The 15,908-nt window shown below is 48.3% G+C and overlaps 1 protein-coding gene across 1 annotated transcript in view; it reads right to left on the bottom strand.

Annotated features, from left to right (window-relative positions):
• The window catches only part of spo11 (SPO11 initiator of meiotic double stranded breaks), a 72,034-nt gene that overhangs the window by 5,373 nt on the left and 50,753 nt on the right, over positions 1-15,908 (bottom strand). The window contains exons 11-12 of the mRNA XM_070894849.1: positions 2,782-2,858; positions 1,836-1,947 (exon numbers count right to left, since the gene is read on the bottom strand). Of these exons, the coding sequence (XP_070750950.1) occupies positions 1,836-1,947; positions 2,782-2,858 (189 nt within the window). The remainder of the gene's footprint in view (positions 1-1,835; positions 1,948-2,781; positions 2,859-15,908) is intronic.

Genomic DNA, 15,908 nt, shown 5'->3' with positions numbered 1-15,908 from the left:
CATCACGATTTGTAGTACTGATTAACTGATTTCTTAGGTGATTAGTTTTAGTTGTGAAGAATTTGATGGTGGTTAGCCCAAGTAATGAGGGGGGACAGAGGGAGGGTGAAGGTGTGGGAATGAAAGCCCATATTTTTCGAATACCTCGCTTTTGGTACAGTCTGAGATGATGCATGCTGGGTTAAAAGTTCAAGCAGCTTTTCTGATGAGCATGGATTGTAGATCAAAGCAGAGAATGTCTCTACAAGAAAGGAGATGCTAGAAGATGTGAGAGTAACTCAGCTATATTCAAATGTGTCAATTTGGCATCTGTGTGTTATAGTAATAAAATTCATGGCAAGAGTCAATTGCGACAGACCACCTGATTTCAGGAGCTTGAGTGGCTGGTTGTTTAGTTTACATTGTCATTCTGTTATTATTTATATGTACTTTTGATGTACCATGATTTATTGATAGTATGTATGGAATATAGAGTTCTGATTTTGTATGAGTTGTGAGGGAACACTGTTTTAGCAGAGACATTAGAATTGGAGTGCGTTTCTCAAGAGGAGACACTGGAAAACGGAATACGAGTGTGTCATAAGCATGGAGCACACACTGGTTTTGTGAAGTGTGTGTCTCAGTGACTTTCATACTGGTTTTTGTGTAGTATGAAGTTTCAAATAAAGACCTGATCCTGCCACCACTACAACTGAGTGTGTGTAATCTGACGTTTAAAGCAACAAAACGAAAAAGAGCAAGAAAGCAGTCCAACAGAGGGCACAGCAATGTGGAGTCCCTGTTGCTTCCTTGGTACGTATTCGGTTTCAAAGGATTTACCTGAGCAGGTGACCCTAGTGGGTTCAGGGCTGTGTTATTTATTTTCTAGATCATCCTTTACCCTTAGGTGTGTTCTATCTGAAATTTCACTGGTCAGCTTGACAGTCAATGAACACTTGCTATTTTTAACATGAACTAAGTGGGGAATGACTATTATATTTGGTATAGAGCAATGATCCTGTTGTTCATCACTGGTGCATTATGAAGTTGCCTTTGGATATTTGTGCACTTTGTGACTTCAGTCCAAAAAATATTTACTACTGAATATTTGTCACATTTAAGGGTCTCTGTTGACTTTTATACCAATTTTGCAAAGAGGTATAATTATACAACCAGTGATGTAGTGATGTAATGACATTATTGCATCAGTAATCATCACTGTGCCTACACGTGTTTTAAAACTGTGTTTGAAATCAAGAAAAAACCGGTGTCAAATGTAGTGATTCCCCAGATAAAGCGAGGCTTTGGGCAGAGTTGAGAGAACGGGCACTTTCAACCTTTTCCAAACAGTTAGTCTGCCCCCCCCACCCCCCAAAAAAAATCCCAATGTGGCCACTGTGTCCCAAGTCAGCTTGTGCACTTTCTTCAGCGCTTCTGGAACGTGTAACCCTGGTCACTGCTCAAAGTGAGAACCTTTGCTAGCTTCATTTTTTTTTTCCCTGACAACAGTAATTCAAAGTTGAAAAATACATGGGGCTACCGTTTTAGATTAGATCACGGCGCAAAGCTTGTTCTTTGGCAGTGTGCCATTTGCCACCACAGGACAAAATCGTTCCATAATATCTCTATCCAGACACACAAGTATACTTAATTAATATTTACGTTATTGTATAATTGCACAAGTGGTGCAGTATTATTTTTACATGCACTTCTCTCGCAGTCTCTTTCTACAGAATGCATGTGTTCCACGTATTTCTTCCGACAACATCCACATACTTATTCATTTTGGATTGGTTACAAAATGACCACCGATGTATTATTAGATAATAGACAAATTAGTCATTATGTTCTCATACTTCTTTCTTCCAGAGAGGCTGGCAGTCAACATAGGGTCTCTTCTGCAGTTTGGTCAGCTTGCTCATGTCATTGTTAGTCAGAGGAATCAAAGCTTCTTTAGGTATATTTAACCTAAAAATGAAAATAACAGGTACAAAGAAAACACGTCATTTGTTTGACACTAATTTCTAATCTGAATGCTGCTAGCAATTTGATAATGAAAGATTAGTCTGGCGAACATGGAAAGTCATTACATTTTAAGTTTGATTATAGTGGGAACTAATATTGGATGCAAAGCATATTTTCTTATACTACACATACATGACAAAGGGTAACCATTCATGTGCATCCTGATATCAACTCCTGTACACGCATGGTATAAACCTGGTATTATGTTAGACTACTTACCTCATTGGGCCTTCATTCTTCGAATAAAAATATTGTTTATATATAACTGAGAGTAGCAGAGTACACTACTGGGGAGAATTACAAGGGCAAAACTACTTTAAAACATTGTTAATGCTAATAAGTCAGTACATCACCTAGATGCTTTGTATATTGCTCACCATTCCTGGACATCATTTTATTTTCTCGCAGGCAAAGTGAAGAAACTTGTGATGAAATGGGCAAAACGGCAGTAAATAGCTACAACACCAACTCCAGTAAGAAGTTGGACAAATGATGCCGGAGCATATTTCCAGTTGAAAAATCAAAGTGACCCTACAAGGCAAGTATTATTTGTCCTTCACTACTACATTTTGCCTTGCCACGAGGATTCTGACAAAGCAGTGTTCCTACAGGAGGGTCACTCTTGTAACAGAGATGAGGCCAAGTTTCTTTTGATGTCTCTAAAAGATGCATCACGTAAAAAAAATCAGAAAACTGATCAATTTGTATCATCCTAAGAAGAACACTGGGTACGGTACCACAATCAGCAGACATGGGATATTAAGCCTCACTACTAACCTTTGAATATCAGATGGAAGTAGGCCCAACCAACCTATAATCGGAACAGTCAGACTGTGGGCATCAAAGGACATAGACTGATATGTAAAGAGAAGAAAACAGTATTAATGTTTCTTTAGTGTATTTGGTTACATGAGAAAAAATACAGGAGGTTATACACAGGTTAGCCGAGTGAGATGATGTGTGGCAGATGCAGTTCAAAGAAGGAAAGTGTAAAATAGCAAGTCATAGAATCACAGAATGGAAACAGCATGGAGGAAGACCATTCAGCCCGTGCCACTCTCTGCATGAACACTTCAGCTAGTCCCACTCCATCTTGCCAAAAAGAGTAAGGATAGGATGTATACTGTTAAAAAAATAACAGTCCTAATGTAATGGAGCAGCAGAGCGTTCAAAGGTGCAAATAGATCTATAAAGTGGGGACTGTTGGTAGAAAGATCATAAAAAAACAAATGGGATTCCGGATTTTATATTTAGGGGCACCGAATACAAAACTAAATGAAGTGATGCTGAATTTCTATGAGACTTGATTAGGATACAGTTGGAATATTATACCATGAACGAGAGGTTATAGCTATGAAGACATGGTTGTAATGTATTTGCTCCATGGATTCTTTGCTTAAGAATTTATAGCAGCACATTGCTATTAAGAACTAGTTGGTATATTAACAAAGGTTTGACAATCACACTACATATTACCAGTTCACCACTCACAAAAAAAATGGTACTGCCAGACTCTCATTCAGGAACTACGCTGCCGGTATATCTTCTCGCTGGGCTCCATTTGCATTTACCTTCAAAAGGAAATTCCACCAAAATTTCTTCATGAAGAAACTCCCATTCTTCTCGCCATTTTGTAATGTATTTATTCACGGGTTCTTTGCTTAAGAATTCATCGCAACACATTGCTATTAACAACTAGTTGGTTTATTAATAAAGGTTTAACAATCACACTACACATTACCAGTTCATCCACTAGGCTCACAATTGCATACCTCGTCATGGACGACCAGACCCAACTGGCTGGGGTTTTATTGAGTCTTGTAAACATCACATGACTGGCTAAGCCACTCACAATGCAACAGCTCTGCAACTCTTTTAAATTATACAATTAAACCAAGTGCCCCGGCACAACAACTAGAAACTGCAAACTATGCAAAAATGTTTAAGAAAACCATACAAATCAAATTAAAATTTGGTTTCCGGGGGGTGATAATGCACTCCAGTCCCTCCGGTGCCCACCTCTCGCAGAAGTCCTTGAGCGTACCGTTAGACACTGCGTGCTCCATCTCCAGGGACACCCTGTCATGAACATAGTTGCGGAAGAGAGGCAGGCAGTCGGGTTGAATGATCCCCTCGACTCCCCACTGCTTGGACCTGTTAATGGCCACCTTGGCCAGGCCCAGGAACAGTCTCATGAGTGGCCTCCAACCTGCCCGCTTCCCTCCACACCAGGTGTCCAAAGATCAGGAGCGTGGGACTGAAGTGCAGCCAGAAATTGAGGAGTAGCCCCTTCAAATAATGGAAGAGGGGCTGCAACCTCACGCTATAAAAACATGGAACATGGACACATCCAGATCACAGAAAATGTAGGTGGCCCTGGAGTCTGGGAATCGACTTAAAAACTTATTGCACAGGACTGCCCATGCAACATTCTCCAGGCCAAGTCCCCAACAGATAAAGGGAGGACTCCTGCATAGCGAGCCCTGCATTGGGAACCCCCGCCTCCTCTGGACGGCAAGATGGTGCACCATGGCGTGTCCAGACGGCAGACAAGGATGGCAAAATAGCGGGTGTGCAAGAGCAGCCCGTACAGGAATCCCCTCCTCGCAGAACTGAAAGGGACAGAAGGGAATTCCCGGAGGCGGCTCAAATTGTGAGACGCTGGCGCCCGGGGGTGCCTCTGGGGTTTGGCGCCGATGAGAAATTCCGTCCGGATGGATCAATTCGGATGGGATCGCCTCACATGCTTGATCCTTGACACAGTGAGTGGAGTCAAGGCCCAATGCCACTTTTAGCGATGCGATGGCCTTGGCTGCTAGCCGGACGTTGACCTAGGACAGACGCTGCGTCAGCTCCTCTGGCGCCATCCAACCCGCTCTTCTGCCATACAGTAGGTCCCTGACTCTGGTCACCTTGCTAAACACAGCCCTTTTCTCCGCCCGCCACCTAAAAACTGCGATCATGGAAGCAACTGCTCTACAACTATTTTAGTTGCTCCTCTAAATCATATTTCAATCAAGTGCCCCCTGGTTAAAGTGGGTGGGGGGGGGGGGGGCCGCACCAACACCGATACATTAAACAAATTAACTTTTAACAATAAATGGTCAAATTAAAATTTGGTTGCCAGGGGTGATGATGCACTCCAGTTCCTCCGACGCCCATCTCTCGCAGAAGGCCGCGAGCGTACCGTTGGACACCACGTGCTCCATCTCCAGGGATACGTTGGCTTGGATGTAACCGCGAAAGAGAAGCAGACAGTCGGGCTGAACGACCCCCTCGACCACCCGCTGCCTAGATCGGCTGATGGCTCCCTTGGCCATGCCCAGGAGCAGTCCTACGAGGAGGCCTTCCGACCTGCCCGCTTCCCTCCGCACAGGGTGCCTAAAGATCAGGAGTGTGGGACTGAAGTGCAACCAGAATTTGAGGAGCAGTTGCTTCAAATAGTGAAAGAGGGGCTGCAACCTCACACATTCAACATAAATGTGGAACACGGACTCCTCTAGACCCAGAAAGCCCGTGAACCGATTTAAAAAGTTATTGCATGGGACTGCATTGTGCAACACCCTCCAGGTCAAGTCCCCAATAAATAAAGGGAGGACTCCCGCATAGAGAGCACTCCATTGGGGACACCCGCCTCCTCCGGACGACAGGATGGTGCACCATGGCGTTTCCGGACAGCAGATGAGGATGGCAACGTGGAGAGTGTGAAAGAAGCAGCCCGTACAGTAATACCCTCCGTGCAGAACTGAAAGGCACAGCGGGGATTTCCCGGAGGAGGCTCAAGTTGTGAGGCGCCGGCTCCCGAGGGAGGTTGCGGGGCTTGGCGCCGATAAGAAATTCCGTCCGGACGGATCAATTCGGACGGGATTGCCCCACATGCTTGAGCCTCCTCAACACAACTAGTGGAGTCTTTTATATCTTTTGATGCTCTGATAATTACTCCACGAGGCAATGTATTGTACTTGAACTGTAGTGACATTCGTCCTTTATTGATAACTCCAGAGTGAAGATCACATCTGATGGCTTGCCTTTTATACTAGACCAGACACACCTGTACAGTCTCCCACTGCGGTGCCTTCTGGTGGCACACCTTGGAATAGTACAAGCAGTAACCATGTAAGATACATGACATCACTCTCCCCCAAGCCTTTAGTGCAAATTGCCTCTGCATTGACTGTGCTCTGGGCTTAGCTCTATCTGGTTGACCCTTGGCGGGTCGTTTCTATCTTGGGTGAGTGGGTGGTGTTTCATTGGCAGTAGTGGTGCTGGTGGTTTCTGTTTGTGTGTCCAGACCCCTCCATTCTCTCCCCCCCACATATAGAATATGCCAGTGGCTCATTACGTTCATATACATTCAAGTCCAGAAAAAAAATTTGCATTTACATCATTACATCTGTAGTACAGTTGTGAGGCAAGTACATTCGACCGGTGAGATACATTCTTGATACGTACTTGGAATCAGTAAAGGTGTCAGCACTGGTGCGTAAGGACCAGCTAGTTCCAGAACTGCTGGATGGTGTCCAGGTAGTCTGGTGGCGGTGCGGTGCCCAGTGCTGGCAGTGGGAAGCCGGTTGGCTCAAGTTGCTTGCTCTCGGGGCTTTTGCCGTTGCCCCTAGTGGTGGGCAGGTTCACAGATGCCTGTGACCTCCCTGTCCTTTCCTTGCACCCTGGGTCGCTGCTGCTCCCTGAGGAGAAGTCGTCTAGCTGTGCTCAAGGAACTGCTGACTCGCTTGCCTGGGTGTTATTTGGTTTGGGATCCTGGCTGATCCTGGTCTCATTTGGGAGAACTGTTGCAGGTGACCCTTCGTTCCCGGGTATGGCCGTGGTGGCGATAGGGTCTGGGGGCTGCGCCTTAGCACACTTTGCTCTTTCAGGCTTGTGGCGGTTGGTGCCATCGGGTGCCTGAGAGGTGGAGCCGATCAGGGGCAGGGTATCGATACCCTGTTGCCCTCCTGAGATCGCTTGCTGTGCAGCTTCTATGTATTGGCTGCTTGTGGCCACACTCCATGGTGAATAACTCTGGTCCCAGGGACGCAGGCTAATACATTGGGTAGCTCGCTGGACCTGTGTGCTCCTGATGGGTGTCTGCCCGCTGCATTGACTGAATGCTGTTGAAATCCTACATCGCACATTTCATTGCTCATTGTAAAGAGCCTGTAGCTCCAATCGCGATCACGTGTCTTTTCTTTGCTTATTGCATGAACACAACTCTGATCATCAATTATGCATTTTATATCTAACTCACGGTTGCTCTTACATTGATTAAGAATGTGGAACCGTCCCTTTAAATGTGGTGAGTTGCAGGCCTCCTTTAAGAGAGCCTTGCCACCTTTACCCCAATCCTCTTCTCCATTTGGTGCCACGTGTTGCTCCATCAGCACTGCACCTCGTGGTCTGGCCGCCGCCATCTTTTTCTTCAGTGCATCACCTCGTGGTTCGAGCGCCATCTTTCCTCCATCCACGATATCAACTGTGGTGATCCTCTTCTCCCCAGGTTCTGCCACCAAAGTTGGGAAGTCGCTATTGGATCCGATTTTCTTCCTCCAGAGTCCTGCCACTGAAACCTGGAAGGTGAGTTTGGGTCGTCTCAGCTGGATCATCTCCACGCAGTCATGCTGGGCAGTCTGTGCCTCGGGTGCTGTGCTGATCTGCTCTCTGGTGCCGGGTCCACTCTCAGGTGAGGGTTTGCTTTGCCTCTGAGCGCAGAGGACGTCGATCGCTGGAGGGGTAAAATCTTCCCAACTCCAATTGATCTTCTCCATCCACCTTCTTCCGAGTAGCGTTGGTCCATCACCTGCAAAAATCCACAGCGGTAATTTGTGCACCATGCCATCATGGAGTACCTTTACATCCGCACTACCAACGACTGGATAAGTTCATCGGTGTAGGTGAGCAGCTTTGCCTGAACCGGGACCAATTTGGGTCGTTCAGCTTGATTGTCCCATAGCCTCTCAAAGGCTTCTTGATTCATTACTGACTGGCTCGCCCCTGTGTCCGCTTCCATGAAGACTGGAACGCCATTTATCTCGACTTCTATCCTCAACGGGGAACACTCGGTGGCGCAGGTAAACATACTGTATACCTCATCGTGGGGCTGAGCTGCCTCTCTGACTATCGCTTCATAATCTGCCCTGGATTCATGGCCATCTGTATACTCTTCATCAATACAGTGAGTCATATTTCTTTTACACTTTCGCTGGAGGTGGCCCTTTGTGCTGCAGCCTTTACACACATAGTCTTTAAAGCGGCACTAGTGTGCCCTGTGATTCCCTCCGCAACGCCAGCATAGAGCTACTTGATTAGCCCCCCTCAGCGGACACTGAGTTAAGGGACTCGGGGGCCTGTTCTCTCTTCCCTGAGAAGGTTCACGTTCTACAGTCCAGCCTCTAAAAGGCGCCACTCTGTGCACAGTACTTTCCGAGTTTGAGTCCTGAGGATGAGTCATCTGCCTAGAGCCGCAGGTCGAGGTCATGAATGGCTGGCTCATGGAGATGACCGTCAGCAGTGTGACTGTGGTATCCGCAGACAGTAGCTTATGAAGAAGGCCCTCGCGGCTGATTCCAATGACAAAGATATCCCGCAGCGCTTTGGTGAGGTGGTTTTCGAAACCACACAGTGCCGCCAGCCTCCTGAGGTCTGCAGCATATTTCGCGATTTCCTGGCCTTCGGGCCGTCGGTGGGTGTAAAACTGGTGTCTGGCTGTGAGGATGCTCTCTTTGGGCTTGAGTTGCTCTTGGATCAGCGTTACAAGCTCCTCGTACGTCTTGGTCATTGTCTTCACTGGTCCCAGCAAGTCCCTGACGAGGCCATAGACAGTGGGCCCATAACTGGTTACCAGGATAGCTCTGTGTGTATCAGCCAGTGTGGCCGGATTGTCGCCTGCCAGGTCGTTTGCTGTGAAGAAATGGTCAAGCATCTCCACAAAGGCGTCCCAATCAATAGCATCGGCGAACTGCTGCAACTGTACCAAGGGTAGCCATTTTCGCGTGAAGGTTCGTAATCTCGTCGCCAATTGTTATATCTTTGGATGCTCTGATAATGACTCCATGAGGCAGTGTGCTGTGCTTGAACTATAGTGACAGTAGTCCTTTATTGATAACTCCAGTGGATCACACCTGGTGGCCTGCCTTTTATACTAGCCCAAGCACAGCTGTACAGGTAACCACAAGTCTCCCACTGCGGTGTCCTCTGGTGGCACATCTTGTAATAGTACAAGCAGTAACCATGTAGGATACATGAGTGTCAGGGCCTAGTGCCACTTTTAGCGATGCGATGGCCTTGGCCGCTAGCCAGGCGTCGATCTAGCACAGACGTGGCGCTAGCTCCTCTGGCGCTATCCAGCCCGCTCTTCCGCCATACAGTGGGTCCCTGATCTGGTCACCTTGCCAAAGACAGCCCTTTTCTCCTCCCGCCACCTAAAACCCGCAGACGTGGAGGCAACTGCTCTACAACTATTTTTGTAGAAACAAATAATTAAATGCCCCCTGATTAAGGGGGGGGGGGGCACACTCTAAAAACTTTTCAAGTGCCCCCCCATTTTTTGAGGGCACTAAAACACATTATACAAGTGCCCCCTGGCTAAAAGGGGAGGGGGGGAGGGGGCACTAAAGCCTACAACTTAAGCAATTAAACTTTTGACATTAAAATAAAATTAAAATTTGGTTGCCGGGGTGATGATGCACCCCACTCCCTCCGGCGCTCACCTCTCGCGGAAGGCCACGAGTGTACCGGTGGACACCGCGTGCTCCATCTCCAGGGACACCCTGGCCCGGATGTAACTGTGGAAACATAGAAACATAGAAAATAGGTGCAGGAGTAGGCCATTCGGCCCTTCTAGCCTGCACCGCCATTCAATGAGTTCATGGCTGAACATTCAACTTCAGTACCCCATTCCTGCTTTCTCGCCATACCCCTTGATCCCCCTAGCAGTAAGGACCTCATCTAACTCCTTTTTGAATATATTTAGTGAATTGGCCTCAACAACTTTCTGTGGTAGAGAATTCCACAGGTTCACCACTCTCTGGGTGAAGAAGTTCCTCCGCATCTCGGTCCTAAATGGCTTACCCCTTATCCTTAGACTGTGACCCCTGGTTCTGGACTTCCCCAACATTGGGAACATTCTTCCTGCATCTAACCTGTCTAACCCCGTCAGAATTTTATATGTTTCTATGAGGTCCCCTCTCATTCTTCTGAACTCCAGTGAATACAAGCCCAGTTGATCCAGTCTTTCTTGATAGGTCAGTCCCGCCATCCCGGGAATCAGTCTGGTGAACCTTCGCTGCACTCCCTCAATAGCAAGAATGTCCTTCCTCAGGTTAGGAGACCAAAACTGTACACAATACTCCAGGTGTGGCCTCACCAATGCCCTGTACAACTGTAGCAACACCTCCCTGCCCCTGTACTCAAATCCCCTTGCTATGAAGGCCAACATGCCATTTGCTTTCTTAACCGCCTGCTGCACCTGCATGCCAACCTTCAATGACTGATGTACCATGACACCCAGGTCTCTTTGCACCTCCCCTTTTCCTAATCTGTCACCATTCAGATAATAGTCTGTCTCTCTGTTTTTACCACCAAAGTGGATAACCTCACATTTATCCACATTATACTTCATCTGCCATGCATTTGCCCACTCACCTAACCTATCCAAGTCGCTCTGCAGCCTCACAGCATCCTCCTCACAGCTCACACTGCCACCCAACTTAGTGTCATCCGCAAATTTGGAGATACTACATTTAATCCCCTCATCTAAATCATTAATGTACAGTGTAAACAGCTGGGGCCCCAGCACAGAACCTTGCGGTACCCCACTAGTCACTGCCTGCCATTCTGAAAAGTACCCATTTACTCCTACTCTTTGCTTCCTGTCTGACAACCAGTTCTCAATCCATGTCAGTACACTACCCCCAATCCCATGTGCTCTAACTTTGCACATCAATCTCTTGTGTGGGACCTTGTCGAACGCCTTCTGAAAGTCCAAATATACCACATCAACTGGTTCTCCCTTATCCACTCTACTGGAAACATCCTCAAAAAATTCCAGAAGATTTGTCAAGCATGATTTCCCTTTCACAAATCCATGCTGACTTGGACCTATCATGTCACCTCTTTCCAAATGCACTGCTATGACATCCTTAATAATTGATTCCATCATTTTACCCACTACCGATGTCAGGCTGACCGGTCTATAATTCCCTGTTTTCTCTCTCCCTCCTTTTTTAAAAAGTGGGGTTACATTGGCTACCCTCCACTTGATAGGAACTGATCCAGAGTCAATGGAATGTTGGAAAATGACTGTCAACGCATCCACTATTTCCAAGGCCACCTCCTTAAGTACTCTGGGATGCAGTCCATCAGGCCCTGGGGATTTATCGGCCTTCAATCCCATCAATTTCCCCAACACAATTTCCCGGCTAATAAGGATTTCCCTCAGTTCCTCCTCCTTACTAGACCCCCCGACCCCTTTTATAACCGGAAGGTTGTTCGTGTCCTCCTTCGTGAATACCGAACCAAAGTACTTGTTCAATTGGTCCGCCATTTCTTTGTTCCCCGTTATGACTTCCCCTGATTCTGACTGCAGGGGACCTACGTTTGTCTTTACTAACCTTTTTCTCTTTACATATCTATAGAAACTTTTGCAATCCGTCTTAATGTTCCCTGCAAGCTTCTTCTCATACTCCATTTTCCCTGCCCTAATCAAACCCTTTGTCCTCCTCTGCTGAGTTCTAAATTTCTCCCAGTCCCCAGGTTCGCTGCTATTTCTGGCCAATTTGTATGCCACTTCCTTGGCTTTAATACTATCCCTGATTTCCCTTGATAGCCACGGTTGAGCCACCTTCCCTTTTTTATTTCTATGCCAGACAGGAATGTACAATTGTTGTAGTTCATCCATGCGGTCTCTAAATGTCTGCCATTGCCCATCCACAGTCAACCCCTTAAGTATCATTCGCCAATCCATCTCAGCCAATTCACGCCTCATACCTTCAAAGTTAGCCTTCTTTAAGTTCTGGACCATGGTCTCTGAATTAACTGTTTCATTCTCCATCCTAATGCAGAATTCCACCATATTATGGTCACTCTTCCCCAAGGGGCCTCGCACAACGAGATTGCTAATTAATCCTTTCTCATTACATAACACCCAGTCTAAGATGGCCTCCCCCCTAGTTGGTTCCTCGACATATTGGTCTAAAAAACCATCCTTTGTGCACTCCAGAAAATCCTCCTCCACCGTATTGCTTCCAGTTTGGTTAGCCCAATCTATGTGCATATTAAAGTCACCCATTATAACTGCTGCACCTTTATTGCACGCACCCCTAATTTCCTGTTTGATGCCCTCCCCAACATCACTACTACTGTTTGGAGGTCTGTACACAACTCCCACTAACGTTTTTTGCCCTTTGGTCTTCTGCAGCTCTACCCATATAGATTCCACATCATCCAAGCTAATGTCCTTCCTAACTATTGCCTTAATCTCCTCCTTAACCAGCAATGCTACCCCACCTCCTTTTCCTTTTATTCTATCCTTCCTGAATGTTGAATACCCCTGGATGTTGAGTTCCCAGCCCTGCTCATCCTGGAGCCACGTCTCCGTAATCCCAATCACATCATATTTGTTAACATCTATTTGCACAGTTAATTCATCCACCTTATTGCGGATACTCCTTGCATTAAGACACAAAGCCTTTAGGCTTGTTTTTTTAACACCCTCTGTCCTTTTAGAATTTTGCTGTACAATGGCCCTTTTTGTTCTTTGCCTTGGGTTTCTCTGCCCTCCACTTTTCCTCATCTCCTTTCTGTCTTTTGTTTTTGCCTCCTTTTTGTTTCCCTCTATCTCCCTGCATTGGTTCCCATCCCCCTGCCATATTAGTTTAACTCCTCCCCAACAGCACTAGCAAACACTCCCCCGAGGACATTGGTTCCGATTCTGCCCAGGTGCAGACCGTCCGGATTGTACTGGTCCCACCTCCCCCAGAACCGGTTCCAATGCCCCAGGAATTTGAATCCCTCCCTGCTGCACCATTGCTCAAGCCACGTATTCATCTGAGCTATCCTGCGATTCCTACTCTGACTAGCACGTGGCACTGGTAGCAATCCCGAGATTACTACTTTTGAGGTCCTACTTTTTAATTTAGCTCCTAGCTCCTTAAATTCATTTCGTAGGAACTCATCCCTTTTTTTACCTATGTCATTGGTACCAACGTGCACCACGACAACTGGCTGTTCTCCCTCCCTTTTTAGAATGTCCTGCACCCGCTCCGAGACATCCTTGACCCTTGCACCAGGGAGGCAACATACCATCCTGGAGTCTCGGTTGCGGCCGCAGAAACGCCTATCTATTCCCCTTACAATTGAATCCCCTATCACTATCGCTCGCCCACTCTTTTTCCTGCCCTCCTGTGCAACAGAGCCAGCCACGGTGCCATGAACTTGGCTGCTGCTGCCCACTCCTGATGAGTCATCCCCCTCAACAGCACTCAAAGCAGTGTATCTGTTTTGCAGTGGGATGACCACAGGGGACCTCTGCACTACCTTCCTTGCACTACTCTTCCTGCTGGTCTTCCATTCCCTCGCTGGCTGTGGACCCTTCTCCTGCGGTAAGACCAACTCGCTACACGTGATACTCACGTCATTCTCAGCATCGTGGATGCTCCAGAGTGAATCCACCTTCAGCTCCAACTCCGCAACGCGGACCGTCAGTAGCCGGAGGTGGACACACTTCCCGCACATGTAGTCGTCAGGGACACTGGTGTTGTCCCCGTGTTCCCACATGGTACAGGAGGAGCATATCACATGACCGAGCTGTCCTGCCATGACTTAACCCTTAGATACACTTAAATTGCCGACAACAATGTTAAAAGTTACTGACTAATAAAGAAAAAGAAAAACTACTCACCAATCAGCAGCCAATCACTTACCACGTTGGCTGTGACGTCACCTTTTGATTTCTTTCTACTTCTTTTTTGACTTCTCTCAGCTGAAGCTGCACCGGTACGCCTCTCTCGACGCTCCCCGGACTGCTGAGCCTTTTATAGGCCGCTGCCTCTCTCGACTCCCGCCTCTCTCGACGCTCCCCGGACTGCTGAGCCTTTTATAGGCCGCTGCCTCTCTCGACGCTCCCCGGACTGCTGAGCCTTTTATAGGCCGCTGCCTCTCTCGACTCCCGCCTCTCTCGACGCTCCCCGGACTGCTGAGCCTTTTATAGGCCGCTGCCTCTCTCGACGCTCCCCAGACTGCTGAGCCTTTTATAGGCCGCTGCCTCTCTCGACTCCCGCCTCTCTCGACGCTCCCCGGACTGCTGAGCCTTTTATAGGCCGCTGCCTCTCTCGACTCCCGCCTCTCTCGACGCTCCCCGGACTGCTGAGCCTTTTATAGGCCGCTGCCTCTTTCGACGCTCCCCGGACTGCTGAGCCTTTTAAATGCCGCTGCCTCTCTCGACTCCCGCCTCTCTCGACGCTCCCCGGACTGCTGAGCCTTTTATAGGCCGCTGCCTCTCTCGACTCCCGCCTCTCTCGACGCTCCCCGGACTGCTGAGCCTTTTAAATGCCGCTGCCTCTCTCGACTCCCGCCTCTCCAGGCAGTCAGGCTGAACAACCCCCTCGACCGCCCGCTGCCTGGACCAGCTGATCGCGATGCTAAAAATGGCACTGGGCCCTGACTCCGTTAGGTGTGTCGAGGAGGCTCAAGCATGTGGGGTGATATCGTCCGAACTGACCCCTGTCTGGACGGAATTCCTCATTGGCACCAAGCCCCGAAACCTCCCTCGGGAGCCGGTACCTCACAACTTGAGCCTCCTCGGGGAAATCCCCTCCGTGCCTTTCAGTTCTGCGCGGAGGGGTTTCCTGTACTGGCTACTCCTGCACACTCTCAACCTTGCCATACTCGTCTGCCGTCCGCACCTTGGCCGTGCCCAGGAGCAGTCCTACGAGGAGGCCTTCCGACCTGCCCGCTCCCCTCCGCACCAGGGTGCCCAAAGATCAGGAGTGTGGGACTGAAGTACAACCAGAATTTGAGGAGCAGCCCCTTCAAATATTGGACATTTGACAAAAACGTGGAACACTGATTCTTCCAGACCGCAGAAATTGCATGCGGCCTGGGAGCCCGTGAACCGATTTAAAAACTTATTGCGCGGGACTGCACCGTGCACCACCCTCCAGGCCAAGTCCCCGATAAATAGAGGAGGAATCCCACGTAGAGTGCACTGCATTGGGGACCCGCGCCTCCTCCGCAAGATGGTACACCATGGCGTGTTCGGACGGCAGACGAGGATGGCAAGGTGGAGAGTGTGCAAGAGCAGCCCGTACAGGAAACCCCTCCGCACAGAAGTAGTTTTTCTTTTTTCTCTTCCATAACAGTGAGTAAACTTTAGCATTGTTGTTGCTTATCTAAGGGTTAAGTCATGGCAGGACAGCTCGGTCACGTGTTATGCTCCTCCTGTACCATGTGGGAACTCAGGGACGACACCAGTGTTCCTGACGACTACGTGTGCGGGAAGTGTATCCGCCTCCAGCTCCTGATGGACCGCGTTGCGGAGTTGGAGCTGAGGGTGGATTCACTCTGGAGCATCCACGATGCTGAGAATGACGTGAGTAGCACGTGTAGCGAGTTGGTCTTACCGCAGGGAAAGGGTCCACAGCCAGATAGGAAATGGAAGGCCAGCAGGAAGAGCAGTGCAAGGAAGGTAGTGCAGGGGTCCCCTGTGGTCATCCCCCTGCAAAACAGATACACTGCTTTGGGTACTGTTGGGGGGGATGACTCATCAGGGGAGTGCAGCAGCAGCCAAGTTCATGGCACCGTGGCTGGCTCTGTTGCACAGGAGGGCAGGAAAAAGAGTGGGAGAGCGATAGTGATAGGGGATTCAATTGCAAGAGGAATAGATAGGCGTTTTTGCGGCCGCAACCGAGACT

Source organism: Pristiophorus japonicus, chromosome 12 (genome assembly GCF_044704955.1).
Source record: "Pristiophorus japonicus isolate sPriJap1 chromosome 12, sPriJap1.hap1, whole genome shotgun sequence".
Taxonomy (NCBI): Eukaryota; Metazoa; Chordata; class Chondrichthyes; family Pristiophoridae; genus Pristiophorus; species Pristiophorus japonicus.
Note: the sequence above shows the minus strand (reverse complement) of the source record. Positions and strands in the feature narration are given on the sequence as shown.